At 37.8% G+C, this 19,298-nt stretch overlaps 4 protein-coding genes across 7 annotated transcripts; 1 reads left to right on the forward strand and 3 right to left on the reverse strand.

Annotated features, from left to right (window-relative positions):
- Positions 1 to 40: 40 nt before the first annotated feature.
- LOC113107597 (uncharacterized) lies at positions 41 to 4,027 on the reverse strand. 2 transcript variants are annotated; one of them, XM_026270222.1, is made up of 8 exons: positions 3,847 to 4,027; positions 1,805 to 3,496; positions 1,640 to 1,706; positions 1,177 to 1,511; positions 720 to 792; positions 589 to 643; positions 382 to 501; positions 41 to 164 (listed from the first exon to the last, which is right to left on the reverse strand). In XM_026270222.1, exons 1-8 carry the CDS (start codon positions 3,887 to 3,889, stop codon positions 63 to 65), a joined length of 2,487 nt encoding a protein of 828 aa, XP_026126007.1. In that variant the 5' UTR covers positions 3,890 to 4,027; the 3' UTR covers positions 41 to 62. The 2 variants fall into 2 exon arrangements, with proteins under 2 accessions (XP_026126007.1, XP_026126006.1); XM_026270221.1 differs by having other exon boundaries at positions 1,177 to 1,514; positions 3,847 to 4,025.
- A 1,019-nt stretch (positions 4,028 to 5,046) lies between these two features.
- dnase1l1l (deoxyribonuclease I-like 1-like) lies at positions 5,047 to 7,536 on the reverse strand. Of its 2 annotated transcripts, none has more exons than XM_026268799.1 (9): positions 7,260 to 7,536; positions 6,787 to 6,861; positions 6,529 to 6,617; positions 6,362 to 6,448; positions 6,149 to 6,255; positions 5,936 to 6,048; positions 5,692 to 5,849; positions 5,259 to 5,355; positions 5,047 to 5,177 (listed from the first exon to the last, which is right to left on the reverse strand). In XM_026268799.1, the coding sequence occupies exons 2-9, from the start codon at positions 6,802 to 6,804 to the stop codon at positions 5,097 to 5,099; spliced, it is 750 nt and encodes a 249-aa protein (XP_026124584.1). In that variant the 5' UTR covers positions 6,805 to 6,861; positions 7,260 to 7,536; the 3' UTR covers positions 5,047 to 5,096. The 2 variants fall into 2 exon arrangements, with proteins under 2 accessions (XP_026124584.1, XP_026124583.1); XM_026268798.1 differs by having other exon boundaries at positions 6,787 to 6,939; positions 7,260 to 7,533.
- A 141-nt stretch (positions 7,537 to 7,677) lies between these two features.
- traf3ip3 (TRAF3 interacting protein 3) lies at positions 7,678 to 13,937 on the reverse strand. 2 transcript variants are annotated; one of them, XM_026270224.1, is made up of 15 exons: positions 13,765 to 13,937; positions 13,259 to 13,336; positions 12,557 to 13,028; positions 12,282 to 12,390; positions 11,934 to 12,003; positions 11,803 to 11,830; positions 11,666 to 11,695; positions 11,487 to 11,582; positions 10,630 to 10,701; positions 10,303 to 10,443; positions 9,983 to 10,120; positions 9,669 to 9,804; positions 9,378 to 9,517; positions 8,389 to 8,508; positions 7,678 to 8,171 (listed from the first exon to the last, which is right to left on the reverse strand). In XM_026270224.1, exons 3-15 carry the CDS (start codon positions 12,956 to 12,958, stop codon positions 7,968 to 7,970), a joined length of 1,686 nt encoding a protein of 561 aa, XP_026126009.1. In that variant the 5' UTR covers positions 12,959 to 13,028; positions 13,259 to 13,336; positions 13,765 to 13,937; the 3' UTR covers positions 7,678 to 7,967. The 2 variants fall into 2 exon arrangements, with proteins under 2 accessions (XP_026126009.1, XP_026126010.1); XM_026270225.1 differs by lacking the exon at positions 13,259 to 13,336.
- A 639-nt stretch (positions 13,938 to 14,576) lies between these two features.
- Positions 14,577 to 18,977, forward strand: LOC113107600 (ATP synthase F(0) complex subunit B1, mitochondrial-like). Its single transcript, XM_026270226.1, has 7 exons — positions 14,577 to 14,692; positions 15,468 to 15,504; positions 15,619 to 15,764; positions 16,112 to 16,275; positions 16,411 to 16,536; positions 16,698 to 16,877; positions 18,780 to 18,977. The coding sequence occupies exons 1-7, from the start codon at positions 14,665 to 14,667 to the stop codon at positions 18,855 to 18,857; spliced, it is 759 nt and encodes a 252-aa protein (XP_026126011.1). The 5' UTR covers positions 14,577 to 14,664; the 3' UTR covers positions 18,858 to 18,977.
- Positions 18,978 to 19,298: the final 321 nt, after the last annotated feature.

The raw sequence follows: 19,298 nt of genomic DNA on the forward strand, positions 1-19,298 counted from the left end.
TTCTCTATCATACTTGCAGAGGCCTTGATTTCTTTGTGTGTGTGTGTGTGTGTGTTTTGAATTCAGTAGATCCAGTCCAGGTTTTCTGAGGCCCACCAGTAAGACAGCACACCCACCGTCGTCACTAGACCCACTGCTAGCACTGAACGCAGCAGGGCAAGACACTATCGAGAGGTCGAAACAGAGTTAGGCTAGATTATTGGCTTTATTTATGAATGACTTTAATGCTGTTGTGCTCAAGGCTGATAGACTAACTGTAACTTAAATTCTACATTAATAATGACAGGATCAGAACTGACATTTCTATGAAAAATATGAACAATTTATACATAAAAAGTGTGCCATGAGCATGTTGTTTTTCATATTTCAATTCATATTTACCTTATTTCTCTTGGGTTGTTCCTTCAGCTGCTTGTCTGCCTTCTGTAACCCCTTTGATAAGACTTTGTACCTTCCTGTGTACAAGCGTCTCTCGGTTGGTTCATCAGAATCACTTTGCTCCTGAATCATGTGGATAGCAGTAACACAATGACTGGTTACTATTATTTGATCATTTTATTAGTTTGCTTGATGATCTGCTGTTCTCACCTCAGTCTTCAGGATGCTGACAGTGTCATCTTCAGTGTTTGATTCCTGTTCACTGCTGCAGGACAACATAAAATGCAAGCTTACAAATCCGAAATATAAACGCTATTGAAGCTGAATGAAATCCATCTTACCTATCATTATCTTCCTCGTTTTGAGAAGATTGTTGGCGAAATCTTAACATTTCTTTGTGGGTCCTGTCTGGGGCTGTTAAGAGTGACGCACATATTTATTCATTTAGCAGCCATTTTTATCTGAAACCAAGATCTTGATACTAACACCATTTGAGCTACAAAAACTATTTTCCCAGCAATATATGTAGCTAATTTGGGAGTCATTTCTTAGTATTTTCAACATCAATGATGAAAATATTTCAACTTAATCATAATCAATATTTTCTGGATTCTGAAAGAATAGTATTTATTTGAATTTGAAATCTTTTGTAGTATTATAAACGTATACTGTCTCTTTTGATCAATTTAATGCATCCTTGCTGAATAAAATATTCAGTTTTAATTTATTTTAAAAAAATCTTACCGACCCCCAAAGTTTAGAACGGCTGTGAAATTCTATAGTAAATGTCACACTTACCCTCATTTTGTTCCTCTTCATAATATCTGTTAGATGCATCAGTTCTCGCTTGTTCCTGCTTCATTTCCCTCTCTATTTCACTTTTCAGCTTCTCCAGGAAATCGTTATCATCATCACCGATCATTGTACCTGAGTTCACTTGAACTTCTTCATTAATATCACAGTCATAATCCTCAAGTTTCATGTTGTCCTCATCCATCAGAAGGGCGCTGATATTGTCTATGATGTGTGAGGGTTCACGGCTGTCTTCCTCGTTGCTTTGGTCTCGTTTGATTGAACTGGACTCTGGAGGATGCAACTCACTGATGCAACTTACTGTGCTCGGTTCCTCTTCACTGCTGTGTGGAAATATCACATGCAAATCGAATTTATGAGCTTGTATGGTGCACTTAAGTATAAGATATGTATGTAACACAAAACCAAACTTTCCTTTTCAATCGTCAAATCTTGAAATTTGTCTTACCTGTAACTATCCTCCTCATACTGAGAGGATTCTGGCTCCAAACAAAATGTCACTTTGTGGCTCCTCCCTGTTGTTGTTGTTGTTGGGTAAGAAATTACCAAAATTAAAAAAAATGATTTTAATGAAATTGTGGTAAGTTAAGATGGTTCACAAATGAGCATTTACCCTTGGTTTCCTCGTCTTCGACAGACTCGTAGTATCTGTTAAATGCTTCAATTCTTGCCTTTTCTTTCTCCCAGTCCCTCTCGGTGTCTTCCTCATCATTCTCCAGCTCTTCCAGGTAATTGTCCTCCTCATCACAGATCACCTCTCCTCTATTAATCTCCCAGTCATATTCATCGAGCTTCAGAATGTCCTGGGACCAAAACATCCCGGGTAACAGAGTGTTGATATTTGTATCTCCAGTTTCTGAAAGTTCTGAATGTTCACTGTTATGTTCTCTGTTGTCCTGGTCTGTTTCCACTGATGGATGTGACTCAGCAACACTTATGTTTTCAGGTGAATCAGTCTCAGAAGACTCTTCCACTACAGTTCCACGAGATGCTGGAATGCTTGATAAACCTTCTACATCACACATCTCTGGTTTGAAGCTATCTTTGACCACCCCATCTACTCCTTCGTGCTCAACACTGTGCCAGTCTGTAGCAAAGTCCTTCGTGAAGGTGTGTGTGTTTTTGTCCTCTGTGTCAGTATGTGAAATGAAATCGGGTGTATCTTCTTGGTTTTTGCAGTAGTCGTCCCCATCACTGCTGAAATCACTGTCATAGTCCGGCTGCTCATTCATGTAGGATTCATTGGAATTGAATTTGAAATTCTCAGAGATTCCATAATCAGAACTTTCCCCAATGTTTGAAATCTCGCGATGATATTCAACATCTGACTGGAACAAGATGTCATCATCGGATTTCCCAGTTGTTGTCTCCACATACAGATCCTCATTCTTGACACGAGTGAGCATGTCTGCAGGATCCATAAATTCAGCTTTCTTTTGGACATCATCGTCATCTTTCCTTGAAGTTACAACACTGTACGGCTGGAGATGTTCTTCTGGGCCTACAGCCTGCACCTCAGCTTGCTTGGTGTCCATTTGATCGGGTTGTCCTTCACTGCTGTCCCCACTGTCAGTTTGAGACAGATCAGAGGGATACTCTGCTAAACCTTCCTCGTCTCTCTCATGGTCCTCATGATCTTCTTCTGTAAACTCTTTTATCTCATCCATAGACTCAACCTCCGCTGATGCACTGTTGTCTTGCAATGTTGACTGTATGGCACTTAAATGATTGAGCTGCTTATCATCTGGTGCATGCTGAAGGACACATCCCTCAGTGCTGTCAGGCTCCATTCTTTCCTCTTTTAATGTTGAGCACTCATTTTCGGTTTTATCCACCATCTGGGAGGCCAGGAGACGAGATGTGGTCTCCTCCTGAGTCCATGTGCTCATTGTATCCAGACCATATTGAGTTCCTTTTGGGAGAACCATTTCCAGCACATTGACATCTTCAGCTTGTTCCTTGTTCATTTGATGGATATCTTCATGTATCTCAAATTCATTCTCTCTGCAATCCTCTTCATGCAAGCTTAATTGCTGGTTTTGGGTTTGTGTCTTCTTTTCGACTGCGTCGTTGTCATCCCGTGAACCACAAAGCGTAGATCCTGCCTTCGAGCTTTGTTCATCTAAAGAGAAGTTCCTATTGTTCTCAAAACAGTGCTCAGTTTCCTCTTCCCTATTCGTCCACTCTAAATCTAAGTCAGAATCAGAGTCCTCCTCCATGTCTGGCTTATTTTGAAGTACATTAATGCTGTGTGCGGTTGCTGTGTCATCATCAAAGTTCAGATGCTCAAAGTTTGCCTCGGTTTCTATAAAATAAAAATAAAGGAGTACACACATCAGTACTTATTACACTGTAAGAAAAAAATCAGTATAAAAACAGATCACATCCTGGTAGAAAATACCAGTACCTATTCTGTAAAGTTTAACTTTAAACACAACACATCTCATCAATGCGCAATTCAAAACATGTGCTAAACACCTGTGAAAAATCAATACACAAAATGCAGCATGGTACACTGATGTTTTTATGGACTTTTCTTTTAAATAGGTGAAATTGCATTCCTTAACCCAGAATATTTATGGAATACCACAGTTTAGTAGTGAGATCATTTGATATGATATGCGCAAATGTACATTATACAAAAAGTGTTCTTACCTTTGAATGCATCGTTCAGAATATCAGCCATGTTTTGATCCATCTTGTTGTTGACACAGCAGGAGGTGGAAAGTGTTTAATTTCATCCCATACAGACAAAATCAGATTCAAACATGACAGACACTCTGAATGTTTTAACACTTGACAAAATGAGAGTGTGTGTTACGTACTGCTTTGTGTCATAGCTGCTTCCTGTTTAAACAGGGTCATGCTAACAAGAACATCAACACAGAATTTACTAAACAAAAAACAGTCACATGAACATACGATTTAAATCAACATTTTTAAAATAACAAAAGTTTATTCATCAAACATGTCAACTTATATTTGCTCTATTTATTATTATTTACATATTTTATGTGTGTGTGTGTGTGTGTGTGTGTGTGAGTGTGAGTGGGTTAGTGCAGCAGGAACGCAGTCTTGTATGACATTTTGTAGGTTGTGGTTTGAGAAGCACAAGCACACCACACATCTCCTCTAAATTGATACATCCTCCGCATGAGTCACATGCCAATTTTATTCAAAACGCTGCTATGGCTTTCCATCAGATAATGTAAAATGTTATCAAAATGAACTAGATGCTTGATATCCATTCTGAGAGGTTTCTTTTTAAGTGAGCCACTGTAGTGCTGCGTTTACGTCGATTTTATAGTAAAATTACAGAATGAAAGAACACAAGAGCATAGTTTCGACTCCTTTTGATCAAAACATGCAACCTGACTAATCATGACCCTTTCATGTGTATATAGTATGATCGTTTTGTGTTTTTTTTTCCTTAGAATTTCAGTTAAAATGGTGTGACTGGAAATATGAGGACACTGCTTATTATTTAACTTTGACTATAAGCAACTTCAATATAGGACACTATAGCAAAGCACAAAGACACCATAAATCCAAAGTTTATTAAAAAATAATTTGTACACATAATATTAATGAATGATCATTAGAAAAAATGGCATAAATAGTGTATTAAACAGCTCGTTTTTCCTGAAAACAGCATAATAAAATATATGATGAAAAAATATAAGCTTTTACTTTCCATTATCTATTCAGATTTTCTATCAGTTCAGAGCCTTTAAACATTGTTTATGTTTTCTGATGCTGATGTTTTCATGCATGACAACACAGTAAATGTGTGTAATAATTGTACATGCTGCACATGTGGTATTGGACACTGAACTGGTAAATGATCACTATGCAATACTATTAGAATTGATACTTTGTAGGTCATATTAACAGAGATTTTCATTTCACAGTTCATGACGCAGGAGGTAGCGATGGTTTGATTTCAGATCCACCTCGACAGGATAGTGGTCACTGACTTCCAAAGCCTAGAGGCAAAAAATGTCAAAGATTTTATAATACATTTGACGCAGTTCTATGAATGAACTCTGTTTTGCTGTACTGTTTACCTCTTCCTCAGATAGATTGAATTCTTCTTTGAAGTTGAATGGTAGAGCAGATTCCGGAACTATTCCAGAAATTAGTTCTTTGCCATGAATAATAATCCTAAAGGGGGTTTCCACAAAGATTCTACTATTAGACCATCTAACATTGACTAGTATACCATTGTAAAGTTGTAGTTTAGACTGAGAATGCTATAGAGTGCTGCAGGAATGAGTCCTAAAACTTGGGCTTTTTAACTTCTGGTGACTGTATTTTTCTCTGATCAAAACGTGAAAGAATAGAGTTAGAATAGAGCTTGTTTTCTGGAATAATCCAAAAGTCAATACTAAGGAACTGGTGTAATGGTAACCTTTGGGTTGGTCTTCGAAATTATGCCATCCATGTAGCACTCTATTGTTCCTGTGGTTACTGGATTGGTATGCTATAAGAAAGTCAGACCTGTCATAAGCGCAGCGTGTTTTTTCACGCACTGTAGTGTCTTGTTCATCTCTGATCAGCCAGTGGAGCTTTGGGTCACTCCTGAGACGCACGTTTTTCAGTCCTTTATTGGTAACATAGCTGCAAGCTGCATTTAAGTCCCCCAGAAACATCACATTCTAAATCAGAAGGGTAAAAAAAGAAATGAAATAGAATCTAGGAATGAATATACAATATATCATTTTATCTAATGTGTTCCGTGTACCTCAGTTTTCCATTTCTTCCTGACTGTTTGGAAGACCTCATACAGTCCCTCCATTTCTTTCATTGCACTCTTAGGACAGGTGTGCTGACCGATAAGGACAAAGTTCTTCACCACTGTAAGATAATGCAACCAGTCAGATTCAATGTGAATGCATCTGAGATCTAATGTACTTTGGTGGTACTAGAAATGCTCTGTGGAGTGTTTATGACGTACAGGTAGTTGGAGAATGGATCCGTATGATGAACGGCTCTCTGGCGAATACTGTGCTCTCGTTGAACTCTGGGTGCTGGTATTGCTCTTGCACCTGTAGCATGTCTTTTCTGTGAATACAGAAGTTTATCATCATCACTCCTGGTGTTTGCAAAATTCAGGTACAGTATGTTCACAGACGATCACTTACAATGTGTTAGTGACAGCGCACATTACCTGTAAATGTACACATACTGCTCTTTATATGTTTTCTTCCCCATTCTTTTGCTCTCTAAATGTGTGTAAATGTGAGATTTGTCAAATCTGGAGGAAGGAAAATGAAAACATTATTATATGACACATTAGGCGTGTGTCACGTGTGTCAGTAAATGCTGTGAATATACCTGTTTAGGTTCATCAACAGTGCAGGTACAGCTTCGCCTCTAGAATCTCGAACTTCCTGAATCAAACTCAGGTCACAGCGAGAAATGATCTACAAGTTCAAAATGTTTTATTTATTGGTTTATAAAATTATTCATATTCTCAATTATTCTTTATCTTTGTTAAAATAAGCCATTTTGTTCATTGTATTCATTGGACAGGTATGATAATCAGTGAGGACATTTAATTTTTAGTCATATTCTCAAATATGATCTATATACCTTTATCAAAATCCCCATAACTCTCTTATTGCTGGCCTTTGCTTCCCCATAGCTCTGGATGTTGAAGGCACAGATCTTCAGTGACATGACAGAAGTCCAAAAACACAGTCCAACAAAACATATCAAAAGAGACGACTTCATTTATCAGGACACCTAGAAATACAGAAAATGTCATTAATCTAACACCACTTATTTGTCTTTTTGGATAGTGTAGTAGTATATAGCATATACTGTATAATTTAATAACCCTAAATGATGTCAATAAAGCCATCTTCTTGTTGTACAGCCCATGTCTTTAGCCAGCTTATGTTAAAACACCTCAGGCCTACAGTAAATACTGTTTGTGTCACACTGTGCCATTCTACTTCCATTTTTACGTCATGTTAAAGCTGTAAGTCATCAGAAAGTTCCTCTATAATTCAAAACTATGAGACACAGATGCATTTCTGTAAAAGCGTATTAAAATGACTCACCCCGTATGACGACTGTCAAGCTATTACCGCCGTTTTTTAGGCTGGAGTGAATGTTTTAATGGCCTCTGGTTATCTTTACACAGGAAACCATGGTAAAAAGTAGTGTTAGGCAAGGGGAGGGGCAGAGTGTGAATGTGTTGAAACAAGCTGTGTCAGATCTCCATTAATGTGTGGGTCAGTCTGGAACGCTAAAGAGAGTGACCTGTCATGACAATGTGCTTTTTCAGCCATTCAACACGACAGTATTGTGTTTTTATCCTCATTGAGTGCTAACTGAAAGAAGTTTACGTTACCCTATCTGGCAACAATCTTATGCAATCGTTCAGTAAAAAAAGAGATGCAGTTCAAAATACAAATGTCTTGTTGTACACAGTAAATTTATTTCAGGCTTAATCTAAAACAATTCTTTAAAAGTACCGTTTTGAATTCCAATAATCAGTTAAAAACTGTACAATACAGATTCAGATACAGACACAAGAAATTCATTCTAACATCTTTGTTTTGCAACATGATACAAGTATTTATACAGGCAGGTTGGTCTGTTTTTGATACTAATACAAAGAAACATGGAAAATCTTAGCAAAATAATAAAGACTTTATATGCGTAACTTTAAAAATCATTTTTATGTACAAAAAAATCAATGATAAATGTAAAATAAAAAAATAAATATCAAGTCAAAAATCTCTTGGTTTTGCTATTAGCTTTTATCACACAGGTCTAAAGCAGGCTCCATGCTGTGCTGAAGCTGTCTGGATGAGGTAGTCCTCCATACGCTGCTCCAGGACGGAGTAAACCTGGCGGAGCTGCTCTCTGGCAGGTGGATGATACAACCACAGGGCTGCCAGCACCACCACCGCCATCAGGAGCAGGAGGAAGAGAAACAGACAGAGCCAGGACCCACAACTTCGTCTCTGTTCAGGGAGATGAAGGTGGAAAATGGTTTATGGCGTTAATGGAAACCAAATGAAAGCGGGGGGAATCTTGATCTTAACCAACTTCATTTTGAAAACAGCTCACTGCAGCTGTCAGAATATGTGGCATTCAAAATATATTAATCTGAAAGAAAGTTCAAAGAAAACCTGACTGAAACTAGACTTATAGTCATGCATTATGTTGGTAGAATCTCACCCTGCTTTTGTTCTGGCGTGTCGTCAGTGTGTTCAGTTCTTCTCTGCATTGGGTCAGTCGGGACTGATAGCTGTAACACTCTTGCTCCAGGGCTTCAAGATCCGCCTGCAGCTCCATGCACTGCCACAGCAGCCAGGCAATCAAGACAACAATATGTTAAACTGTGTCTTACATTAATGTATACAAACTTTTTTTTTAATTGTTGGTTTAACTTTTTATTTTATTGCCCCCCTAACAGTCCATGTATGATCATCCTTGTGCACTGAATTGCAATGCTACTCTACAGCATCTAAAACAAACACACACACATTTATTTATTTCATATATATATTTAATAATTTATTAGTAATCATTTTAGGCAAGAATAATTAAAAGGTAAAAGTGAATTAATAGGTAAGAAATAAAAAAAAGAAATCAATCAATCCCCATACGTCCTTGTGTTTATTAAATGAGTGATTACAGTACATTAAGGTACTGTTTTTTATTACAAGTTTTCTAAATGTTTAAATGCAAATGAAACATTAATATAATGAAGAGTTTAATTATTATACAACAGAATCATATCATCACAATCTAAACACTGGATAAATCTACCCTCAAAATGTTTTCATTTTGTTTCTATATTAGAGTTATGTTTTATTTTTGATTTTATGCATAGAAATTAATATAATATATGCCATAGAAATAACTTTTAATTCATATTTCTAGGGGAAAAAAAATAAAAATCAGGCAAAGGGTATATGAACAAACCCTCTATATTCAGAATATAGATAAAAAATAAAAACCATTAAGTTTGCTTAATGCAAAATGCCTATAAAGATATGTATTCTAATATTGAAATATGAAAATAGTTAAAAAGTAATAAAATAAAAACTTATATGTGTATTTCATACCATAATATGTGTGAAAGAAGATGTTATGGAAGCAAAATCCCAAAATTGACCAAAGGTTTTGCCTGTAGTGTCTTGTCTTATTTTGAATTCCTTTACCTTTTTTTCTTTCATTCTGAGTCTATGTTCAGTCTCTCTCAGTTGTCTCGCTGTGCTGCTATCTGTCCGCAGGAGCTGCTCCAGTCCTGAAGCATCTTCCTGTATTTCTGTGCTATTGTGCCAAAACTCATGGTTGTGTCCTGTGAGTGTGTATAAGAAAGAGAGACAGATAAAAAAAAGATATCAAACTGCAAGCAATATGAGAGCTTAAAGAAATACAGTATAGTACAGTGTATTCCATAAATTCTAAAGATCTGAATGAAAGTGAAGTGAAAGTCAGTTTTCCCTCACCTGTCAGTTCCTGTAGATGTTCTCTCAGGTTGAGGTTCTCGTCCTCCAGCTCTGAGATGAAGGAGTGAAGCTCTGCTCTCTCCTGCTGCAGAGATTCAGTATGTTTCCTCAGCATCTCCTCCTGTTCCACAGAACGCTGCACAAACACAGTTCTAAGTTATACAACAAATATAAATGACATTTCAGTGTAGTTATGATGGGGTCTACAGAACACAGGGTCTTGTGGTTTGTCAGCTTTTGCTAAATTTTATGATGTGTCATCCAAGTCCTTTGATACTCTCATGATGGTTTCTGTGACAGTGGCTTTGGTGTACCTCCAAGTGACCCTGCAGCTGTAGCAACTGATCAGTGCACTCATCCTGCCTCTTCTTCAGCTGACTCGAACCCTCTTTCAGCTCCTCACACAGCCTCCGCCAGTGCTCTGACTCTGCCTGTGCCGTCTGCAGCGCCCCCTGGTGGAAGGGAAGAATGGGAATGAAAAATGGATTCTTGGAACACATCTATGTGTTGTTCTTCTATTCTAAAAGAAAAACCCAGTGCGATTCACAACTATAAATGTGGAGGTAATGTTGGTTATTTGTATTACATTTTATAACTGTGGTAATGACTTTGACCAAGGCATTTGCTTACTTACCTGGAGGTACTCCATCTTACTCTGAGCATCTGCCTTCTCATTCTCTGCCCTGTGAATAGCCTTCATAGCCTTCTGTTCATATTCCTCCCTCTGTTTTTCCATCTTTAACACTACTTTTTTCACTCCATCCTGAGGAACCTTCTGAAAAAGACAAATAAGAGCTTCTATCATGCTATGTCAAAAAGTTTTTTAAACTCTTTGACCTGTACTTATCAAGGGCCAAGTTAAACCAATATGCTATTTTATAAATTAAAAGCAGAAAAACATATCCAACAAACCGCAGCTTGGTTTGGTTTTGCTGCAGAGATGCCGCACTGCAAGACTTACCTTGATGCAAACCTGCAGCTGGGCCTCCAAAGCTTTGATCTTGTTCTTCAGCAAGTCTTCATCACAGCGTGTCTGTGGGAGGAAAAGGAAATGTCTGTTTGTGTGTTTGTCAGTTAGAGAGATAGAGAGAACCACCGAAGCAAGAGTTTTCAGTTTCTGTACATGCATTACATCCTGTCTTATAACTGCCGCCTTAGCATTTTGTTAAAAGCAAACAACCTTTACTATTTATAATTCTACATTTGATTGCTACAGTATATTGCCTCTTGAAATAAATAAAGATTGAGCTAAAAATGGAAAAGTCTGAATGAGGGGTGAGATTGAAGCATTGCAAAAGCGCAAACAAACCCCTCTCTGACGCCTACACTGCTCTCCATTTTGTATGTGTGAGCTAGAAAAATAACCTTTCGGGGTTTTTTTTCTTTCTTCTGAACGAGCCATATAGAGCTGGATGTTGGCAACCACAAGACCAACCCCCAACGTCTCTCTGTATTACTGCTGTGACCAAACCAGGAAATTCAGCAACTCATGAATCCAGTATTATGCAGTGACATTTTAGCTAATGTATCAGTAATGACCAAGAAGAATGCCTTTGAATATGGTTTGTCTCATTTTTATTTAATAACCACAGCTTTTGAGCTCTATGAACTCCACAAAGCCCAATAATCATGTTCTACAGCAGATTTACGAATGATCCAAAGATCATCTTGTGCTTCAATGGAAGCAAGAACATCTGACAGTCTGTATGAAGGATTTCATGTGGTCAGTGTGTTTGATTAGATTTCATAATGTACAGGGGTGTGTTTGCCTCTAAACGATGGTGCAGGGCTTCAGCAGGAAGTAGTTGACTAATGTACCTTCCACAGGAGCTCTGTAGAGTGCAGTAATGTGGCGGCGCTCTTCTGGAGGTTGGAGAGCTTCTTTTTAAGAGCCTCTTCTCTTTGTAAGGCCTCCTGCATAGAGATGTCACATGTCACATTCATCAGTAACAGGATGAGCTGGTGTTTATAAATGTAAACATAATGGGTTGTCTTACTTCTAAATAGTCAGCCAACTGGTGTACATCCTAAAAACAAAAGGAGAGGGAAAAAAATATGATTTTTTTTTTTAAATAAGTGAAACAACATTAGCATATTGAGCTATATGTTTTTAAACAAGCATAAAATTTCTTACTGCTTCTTTGACAGTTACAAATCCAGACCTGATGGAAGAAAGTTCATAAAGCTGCATTAATATTTAGAAAGCGGGTGCATTATGATTACATTTTTCATTTTCAAATATACAGTAAATGTAACGTAACTCACTCAGTCTGAATGCTGGCGCTTTGCAATGTCTTCTGGGTGTTTGAAAGCTGAGTGATGTCTTTAAGCAGAACTGTGATTTATAAACACAATATCATATGCTTAATATTATAATATTTTGTCATGTATCATTTTTTCAAATCCTAACACATATAACAAAACACTTTGAAAAACTGATTATTTTTATTTCTAGCATCCCGCAGTGCATAACACTAATGTGTTTTGTTATATCATCTCACTGTTACTTGTTACAGTAAGTATAATTTAAGTTTTCATGTCTTGGATTCATTTAAAGTGATGTGAGGCATGACTTGGTTGGACCTATGGTTATTCATCAGAAAACCCACTAACCTCGTTCCTTTCTCATTTTCCCATGAAGCTGAATAGAATTGAGGACTGGTACATCCCATCCATCTGATTTCAGGTCATGTTCATCATTCATTGGATCCATGGAGACTGTCTTTGGGATTTTGACATTTGATTTCAATGTTATTATAGAGAATGTCATTAAATAATATTAAAAAAAAATACATCCTGGATTTATGCAATTCATTTAAATATTTAACAAATATAAAACTGGTGATCAATCAGTCACAAGCCAAAGACCTGGTTAATAATTGCTCTACCTGCTTTGTAAAGTTAATGCCATCTCTCTGGAGCTTCACATTTCGACTTGTTATCAAGGGCCGTCTGATTGACGTTAATGTTTGCGTCATATACTCTGATGCATGCAGGGTTTCCCTTGAGTATCTGTGCCTTGGCACAGGAGATAACAGTGCATATGTGCCATGGTCCACTGGTCTTCTTTTGAAGAACTCAAACTGTCTTTTGCGATGCAGTTCATTTTTAATCCTCCTTGTGTCCAGATCTCTCGTAGGACTGCGACATGATGTGGTGTTATTCCGATGGCTGATTTCTCTGTGCTTCACTGCACGCTGCTCCACTTTATACTCGTAATTTGCAGCCGGTGACCTTCTTTTGTCGTGAGCACCCTCCATTCTGTCCAACTCTGAATTAGTTGAAAACATTGTGGGATATTTCAGGGCACTGGAATGTCACCTCACACTGTAAGTGTATGGTTCTTGAAGTGCCAATTTCCTGTAATTGAAAAACAACATACTGTATATCCATCCTTTAGTGGTACTATATCATTAGATCTTAAAAATAGACCATCCAAAATGAGGATAATCAACAACTGCTGTCATAAAACAAGCAAAAACTTATGCTGTTGTGGGTCACACTTGTTGTGTGTCCTTATTATTTCCAGAGCTAGAATAAATTCATGTTTATAGTCACATATAAGATTATAAGAGCTTATTTAAACATACTGTAAGATGACGTGTGTCCAGTCATTCACTTCCGTTGTCATATTGTTTCAAAACAGGCATGAACTGAGCTACATGCAGCTGAAAAAAAGGTTGAACCGTCAATGATTCTTTAGAATGCAAACGGTGTTCATATATATGCAGATATCTGCTTAATAATGACTGAAAAATGTCTCTGAGACACAGCATGCAATGCTCCCATATATAGATTTGCAACAATTTTATGCACTACGTTGACTGAAAATCTTTTAATTTTTTTTATTATTATTTTAAAAAGCTATAAATATTTTCTTTCTGAAAGCATCATTTAAATAAATTGACTTCAAATATAAACAAGTTGGAACCAAATAACAAGTTGCAACTGAATAAAGAGTCTGCATTCAAACAGTTAAACCAACATCTTGTATGTTGTGAGAATGCAAGAAAACTACAAGATTAACTCCAAATGCAAGATAAACTACAACAAGTTTTAGCATATTTGTCACTTTACATCCTTTTAATTAAAGTACCTGTTCTGAGATGAGTCCCTGGAGTCAAAAATAATGGTGAAAGCCGAGTTTGAACACTTTGAAGTCTACATGGCATTTGAAAACTAGTTCATTCAACAAAGGGCGGTCTACTTTGTTTGCCTTGCTTGCTTAACAGGAAGTAAGATGAACCTCACAACTTGTATGAGTTCCTCTATCTCAGCAGCCATGCATATTGAAACTGATGTCACACACGGATGGGCCCTAAGATTAGGACGGATGGGCCCTGTTTAGATGTAGCAAAAGTGGACGGGGAGGGACTAGAGAGAAAGAGAAAGATGACAGAATATATTCAGTATATCAAAGCAATTCAAGCAAAAACAATTGGACTCATGTTGATGTTCCTACTTGAAAACAAATTTATTTGAGTTGAAGACAAAAATATAAAGTAAACACTTAATCTAAGTTTAAGTGGGTGAAGAAATAGACTATATAATAAGTAAAGTTTAAAATACCATATTGTTAGTCTGTAAATCCACCTATGTTCAGTGTATTGAGCCTACAGTTTAAAATTGGGCAAATTCCCATTGATTATAAAAAAAAATAAAATGAACAGTGTTTATCTATTTTAAGACGTATATATATTTTTTATTGATACTAATTATAACCAGCAATATGTTCAAATAGGCTATTTACGCTAGCAACAACTTACAAGCGTCAACGTTTCTTTTATTGTTTTTATGGTGAACTGGCGCCACATGCTGGCTCCCTCTCAGAGTGCAGAGTTTCCCGGATGTGACAGATCGCTGTGTTTTTTTTGTTTTTTTTTTGGAAATTCTCGCGATATCTGAGGCGAGAATTCATCATCCTTGGTCTAGAAGGGCACAGAGAGACCGGTACAGCGACGCTTCGGCCAGGGATCCTGACATTGACCGGTTAAAAATGTTGTCGAGACTGGTGCTCGTATCGGGTAGGTGGTTTATCTAATGAACGATACTCTAATCCTTCGCGTTGAATATGTTGATTAAATAGACGTTTTTATGGAGGAATGTGAAGTTGAAGGGTAAAATTAGGCCGCACGGTTTGAATGGTCACACATGAAACTGCAGAGAAACGTGTTTATCTGCTCTGATGAATTTATGTTTAAAATGCAATGAAGTCCAGCTTTCATGCTCAAACAGTGATTGCTGTATGAGAACGATCGCGGAGTTGTTGTGCTTTCAGTAATAGTTATGTCCTTGTATTGAGTTGTTTAGCTATTAGCTGAAAGCTAACGCCACATTCAGACTTTACCACTTATCATATTAGCTGCGCAATAATTTACATTTAATGTATAATAACATTTATTGAATGTTCATGTAGGGGTGCAAATGAATACATTTAATCTTAGGTTTTTGCTAGCCTGGTAAGATTCACAGCTTCACTTCTGTTATGTATGCAGAGACGTTTATTTGATCATATCTGCACTATGAACCAAAATCATTACGAATCAAAAAACGAAATTTGGAGTCTATATAAAATATTGTTTAACTAATGATTTGTTGACAACAGGTTTTAAAAGTGACAGCTGCAAAAGAATAGTTCATAAAATATTTCTTAAACAAACATTAATTCTTTAGATGAAATCACAGCTGCATTTTATAATTCATAATTACAAGCACTAATGAAAGGTTTAGTCTTTAAACAGTTGACACTGAGATTATTTTCAATCATTTTCTAAATTCTCTGTGTTCTGTTTCTTGTAGGTCATACCCTGAAAAACAGTGGATCCTTTGGCGCTTGGTATGTAAAAACTTTCTTTTTTTGGTCAGTGCTGTGTATTTCAGTCTGGGGTTGAAGAGAACTGGAAAACAAATGACATCTGCAGACCTCTAAACTGCTGCTTTTACTCCTCAGCCTGGTTCAGGCCTCTCGCTCCTTTCACCAGTCCTCCCAGAGTCTTGCACCAGTTCCCCCTCTGCCCGAGAAGGGAGGAAAGGTCCGACATGGCATCTTCCCAGAGGAGCTTTTCACACTGCTGTATCCAAAAACCGGTGTGACAGGTGGGGTTGTCCGCTTTATTGCCTCATTTCTAAGCATTTCCCTGTTATCCAGATTCCTTTTTGTCTTTTTAAAAGTGCACTCTATGTAGAATTATCAAAAAATCTTTATGCAAAATTTTACAAGAATCATTCATAATCTATCGTGCTCCAAAATTAACATTCACATGGTTTTTTGAATTGTACATAACAATTCAGTTTTATTTAGATGCAGTCCTAGCTTATTTGATGAGTTCATTTATAATAACATTGTTATTCATCCAAAAGATCTGTGCAAAGATTATTTTCTGTTACCAGGGAGCGAGAGCCAGTACATTGATACACAGGTTTGTGTTCTTTTCTGTTTGCAGGGCCTTATATGCTGGGCACCGGTCTGCTACTGTACATGCTGTCTAAGGAAATCTACGTAATCAATCACGAGACATTTGCTGCCGCATCAATCGGTGCAGTCGTCATTTATGGCATCAAGAAGTTTGGGCCCAGTGTGGCCGCCTTCGCCGATAAAATCAATGAGGTGCAGAAAGAGTTTAGTGTTCAGAAGAAGTGAAATTGTGTAGATAAACACTGAAATTTTGATTTGGACTGAAATATGATCTGCTGATAAATGGTTCTGTTTGACTAATAGTTTGTTCTCTCTCTTCCTCTGCAGGATAAAGTGGCAAAGGCTCAGGAAGTGAAGGATCAGGCCATGGCTAGCCTAACTCAAGGCATTGAGGATGAGAAGAAGGAGCAGTGGAGAGTGGAAGGAAGACACATGCTCTTTGATGCCAAGAGGGTGAGAAGGACAAAAGACTGTGATGTTTTTCCAGTGACCGATCATCTCTGCCTTCATTTACCATCCAGAAATGAAGACATCCACTAGATTATTCGTAATTAACATTTAAAATGTGCCACTAGTTCTAGGTTTGTGATGCTCCTCTTCCCATCTTCCACCAGAACAATGTGGCTATGCTGCTGGAGACCAATTACAGGGAGCGGCTCCACATGGTGACCAATGAGGTGAAGAAGAGGCTGGACTACCAGGTGGAGCTTCAGAACCTGCACCGCCGCATGGAGCAGGAGCACATGGTGAACTGGGTAGAGCAGAGCGTCATCAAGAGCATAACCCCACTGCAGGTACAGGGAATATGGTTACTCCATTGACACTTCATTGTATTTGTATTATAAAAGGAAGCATTTGTTTAAAACTAAAGGCCTTTTTTGTACTGATTAGATGCGCATGATCATATCGTTAGATATATCGCCCAACCCTAATCAACACCCTCCACAAGGAGGGTAAGTCAAAGAAGGTTATTGTTGAAAGGGCTGGCTGTTCACAGAGTGCTGTATCAAAACACTCATAGCAAGTTGACTGGAAGAAAAGCGTGTGGTAGGAAAAAGTTGCACATGCAGCAGGGATGACCACAGCCTTGGGAAGATTGTCAGGAAAAGCCGATTCAAGAACTTGGGAGAGCTTCACAAGGAGTGGACTGAAGCCGGAGTCAGTGCATCAATAGTCACCACAATCAGATGTCTACAGGAAAAGGGCTAAAGCTGTCACATCCCTAGAACCAAGCCACTGCTGAACCAGAAAAAAATGTCAGAAGCATTTCACCTGGGATAAGGAGAAGAAGAACTGGTACTCATTGGTCCAACTGTTACTCATTGGTCCAAAGTTCTCTTTTCAGATGAAAGTAAATTTAGCATTTCATTTGGAAATCTGGAGGAAGACTGGAGAGGCACAGAATCGAAAGTCCAGTGTGAAGTTTCTGAAGTCAGTGATGATTTGGGTGCCATGTTGTCTGTTGGTGTTGCTCCATTGTGTTTTATCAAGTCCAAAGTCAATGTAGCCATCTACCAGGAGATTTTGGAGCACTTTATGCTTCCATCTGCTGACAATCCTTATGGAGATGCTGATTTCATTTTGCAGCAGGACTTTAGCACCTGCCCACAATACCAAAACCACTACTAAGTAGTTTGCTGACCATAATATTACTGTTCTTGATTGGCCAGCCAACTCACCTGACCTGAACCTCACAGAGAATCTATGGGGTATTGTGAAGAGGAAGATAAGTAACATCTGACAAACAATACAGAGGAGCTGAAGACCGCTATCAAAGCAGCCTGGACTTCAATAACGCCTCAGCAGTGCCACAGGCTGATGGCCACCATGCCACACTGCATTGAAGCAGTAATTTGTGCAAAAGTAGCCCCAAACAAGTATGGAATGCATAATTAAACCTGCTTTTGAGATCTTGAACGTCTTTTTTTTGATTGAGAAGATATTAAAATGTTTTTGAGATACTGATTTTTTCCCCCTAAGCTGTTAGTCATAAACAAAAAAACTATTGAAATATTTCAGTTTGTGTGCAGTGAATCTAGAATATAAGAAAGTTTAATTAAATTACAAAAAATAAAGAACTTTTCCATGATATTACATTTTTTAAATGCTACTATAATAATGTTTTAGCTTGGCCTCTAGATGGAGACTTTGTACTCAACAGTTTCTCAGCAGTTATAGTAACATTGTAATTGATACATAATGTGGACATGAGATTTTGATGGAAAAGGTTTTTTTTAATGTATTTTTTTTATTTTTTTACACTTTATTTTAAGATGTCCTTAATACAGTGTAAATATTTATACATTTACGTACTGAGTGATGTTACATATATTTACTTATGGTTTGGCTTTGGTTTAATAGTAAGTATATGTAAAATGTAATAAGGACACCTTAAAATAAAGTGTTACCCTTACCCCTGTTTCACACTGCAAGCATGAGCGGTGCGCGAGCAGCGCGTCCGCGCAACTACACCGTCACTGCAGCAGCAGACTCGTGAGTATTCACACTGGATGCGTATAAGTACAGCATCACACCGGCGGCTGCAAAGCATGTTCGGCAGACAGTATAACTCCTGCTTGACGCTCACGCGCTGCTCCTGGTCCCGGTGTGAACGCACTCATTGGTTAACATGGACACCGAAAAAAAATTTGCGCGCCGCTCACGTTACAATGTCACTTTTTGTTTGTGTCTTTCAGGAAAAGGAAAGCATCGCCAAGTGCATTGCAGATCTGAAGGTCCTGGCCAAGGCCACTCAGGCTCGGGCTACAGTATAGGTCTCTGTCACTGTCCACACTAAAGCCTCTTGTTTTCATTCTAAATGAACCCTTTCCTTGTGAACATGCCAGTCTGGCAGTGTCCTTAGAAGTGTACATACCCGTATTAAATAAAAGATTTGGTTATTCACTAAATTCTTTTTCTGTCCTTTTTGTGTGATGATTTGAAGAACTCTATTTCTTTGTCTTGTAGTTCTGACATTAATAGTTTAATGTTTTCTTGAGGTATGAGGTGACATTAGTAAGATGATTATAACTTCACAATAGTAAGCCATATCTTTCACAATGCGTCTACAAACAAAGATTTGTCCTCCTATGGTCCAAATAGTTCATTTAAAAGGGTTGAAACCTTCTCATCTTTCTTTTTAAAATATGCCGTTTGGTTTATGTTTTGTTATGGTAATACAGCAACATACATTTAGTGTGACGTAAGTGTATAAA

Source organism: Carassius auratus, chromosome 8 (genome assembly GCF_003368295.1).
Source record: "Carassius auratus strain Wakin chromosome 8, ASM336829v1, whole genome shotgun sequence".
In the NCBI taxonomy this organism is placed as follows: Eukaryota; Metazoa; Chordata; class Actinopteri; order Cypriniformes; family Cyprinidae; genus Carassius; species Carassius auratus.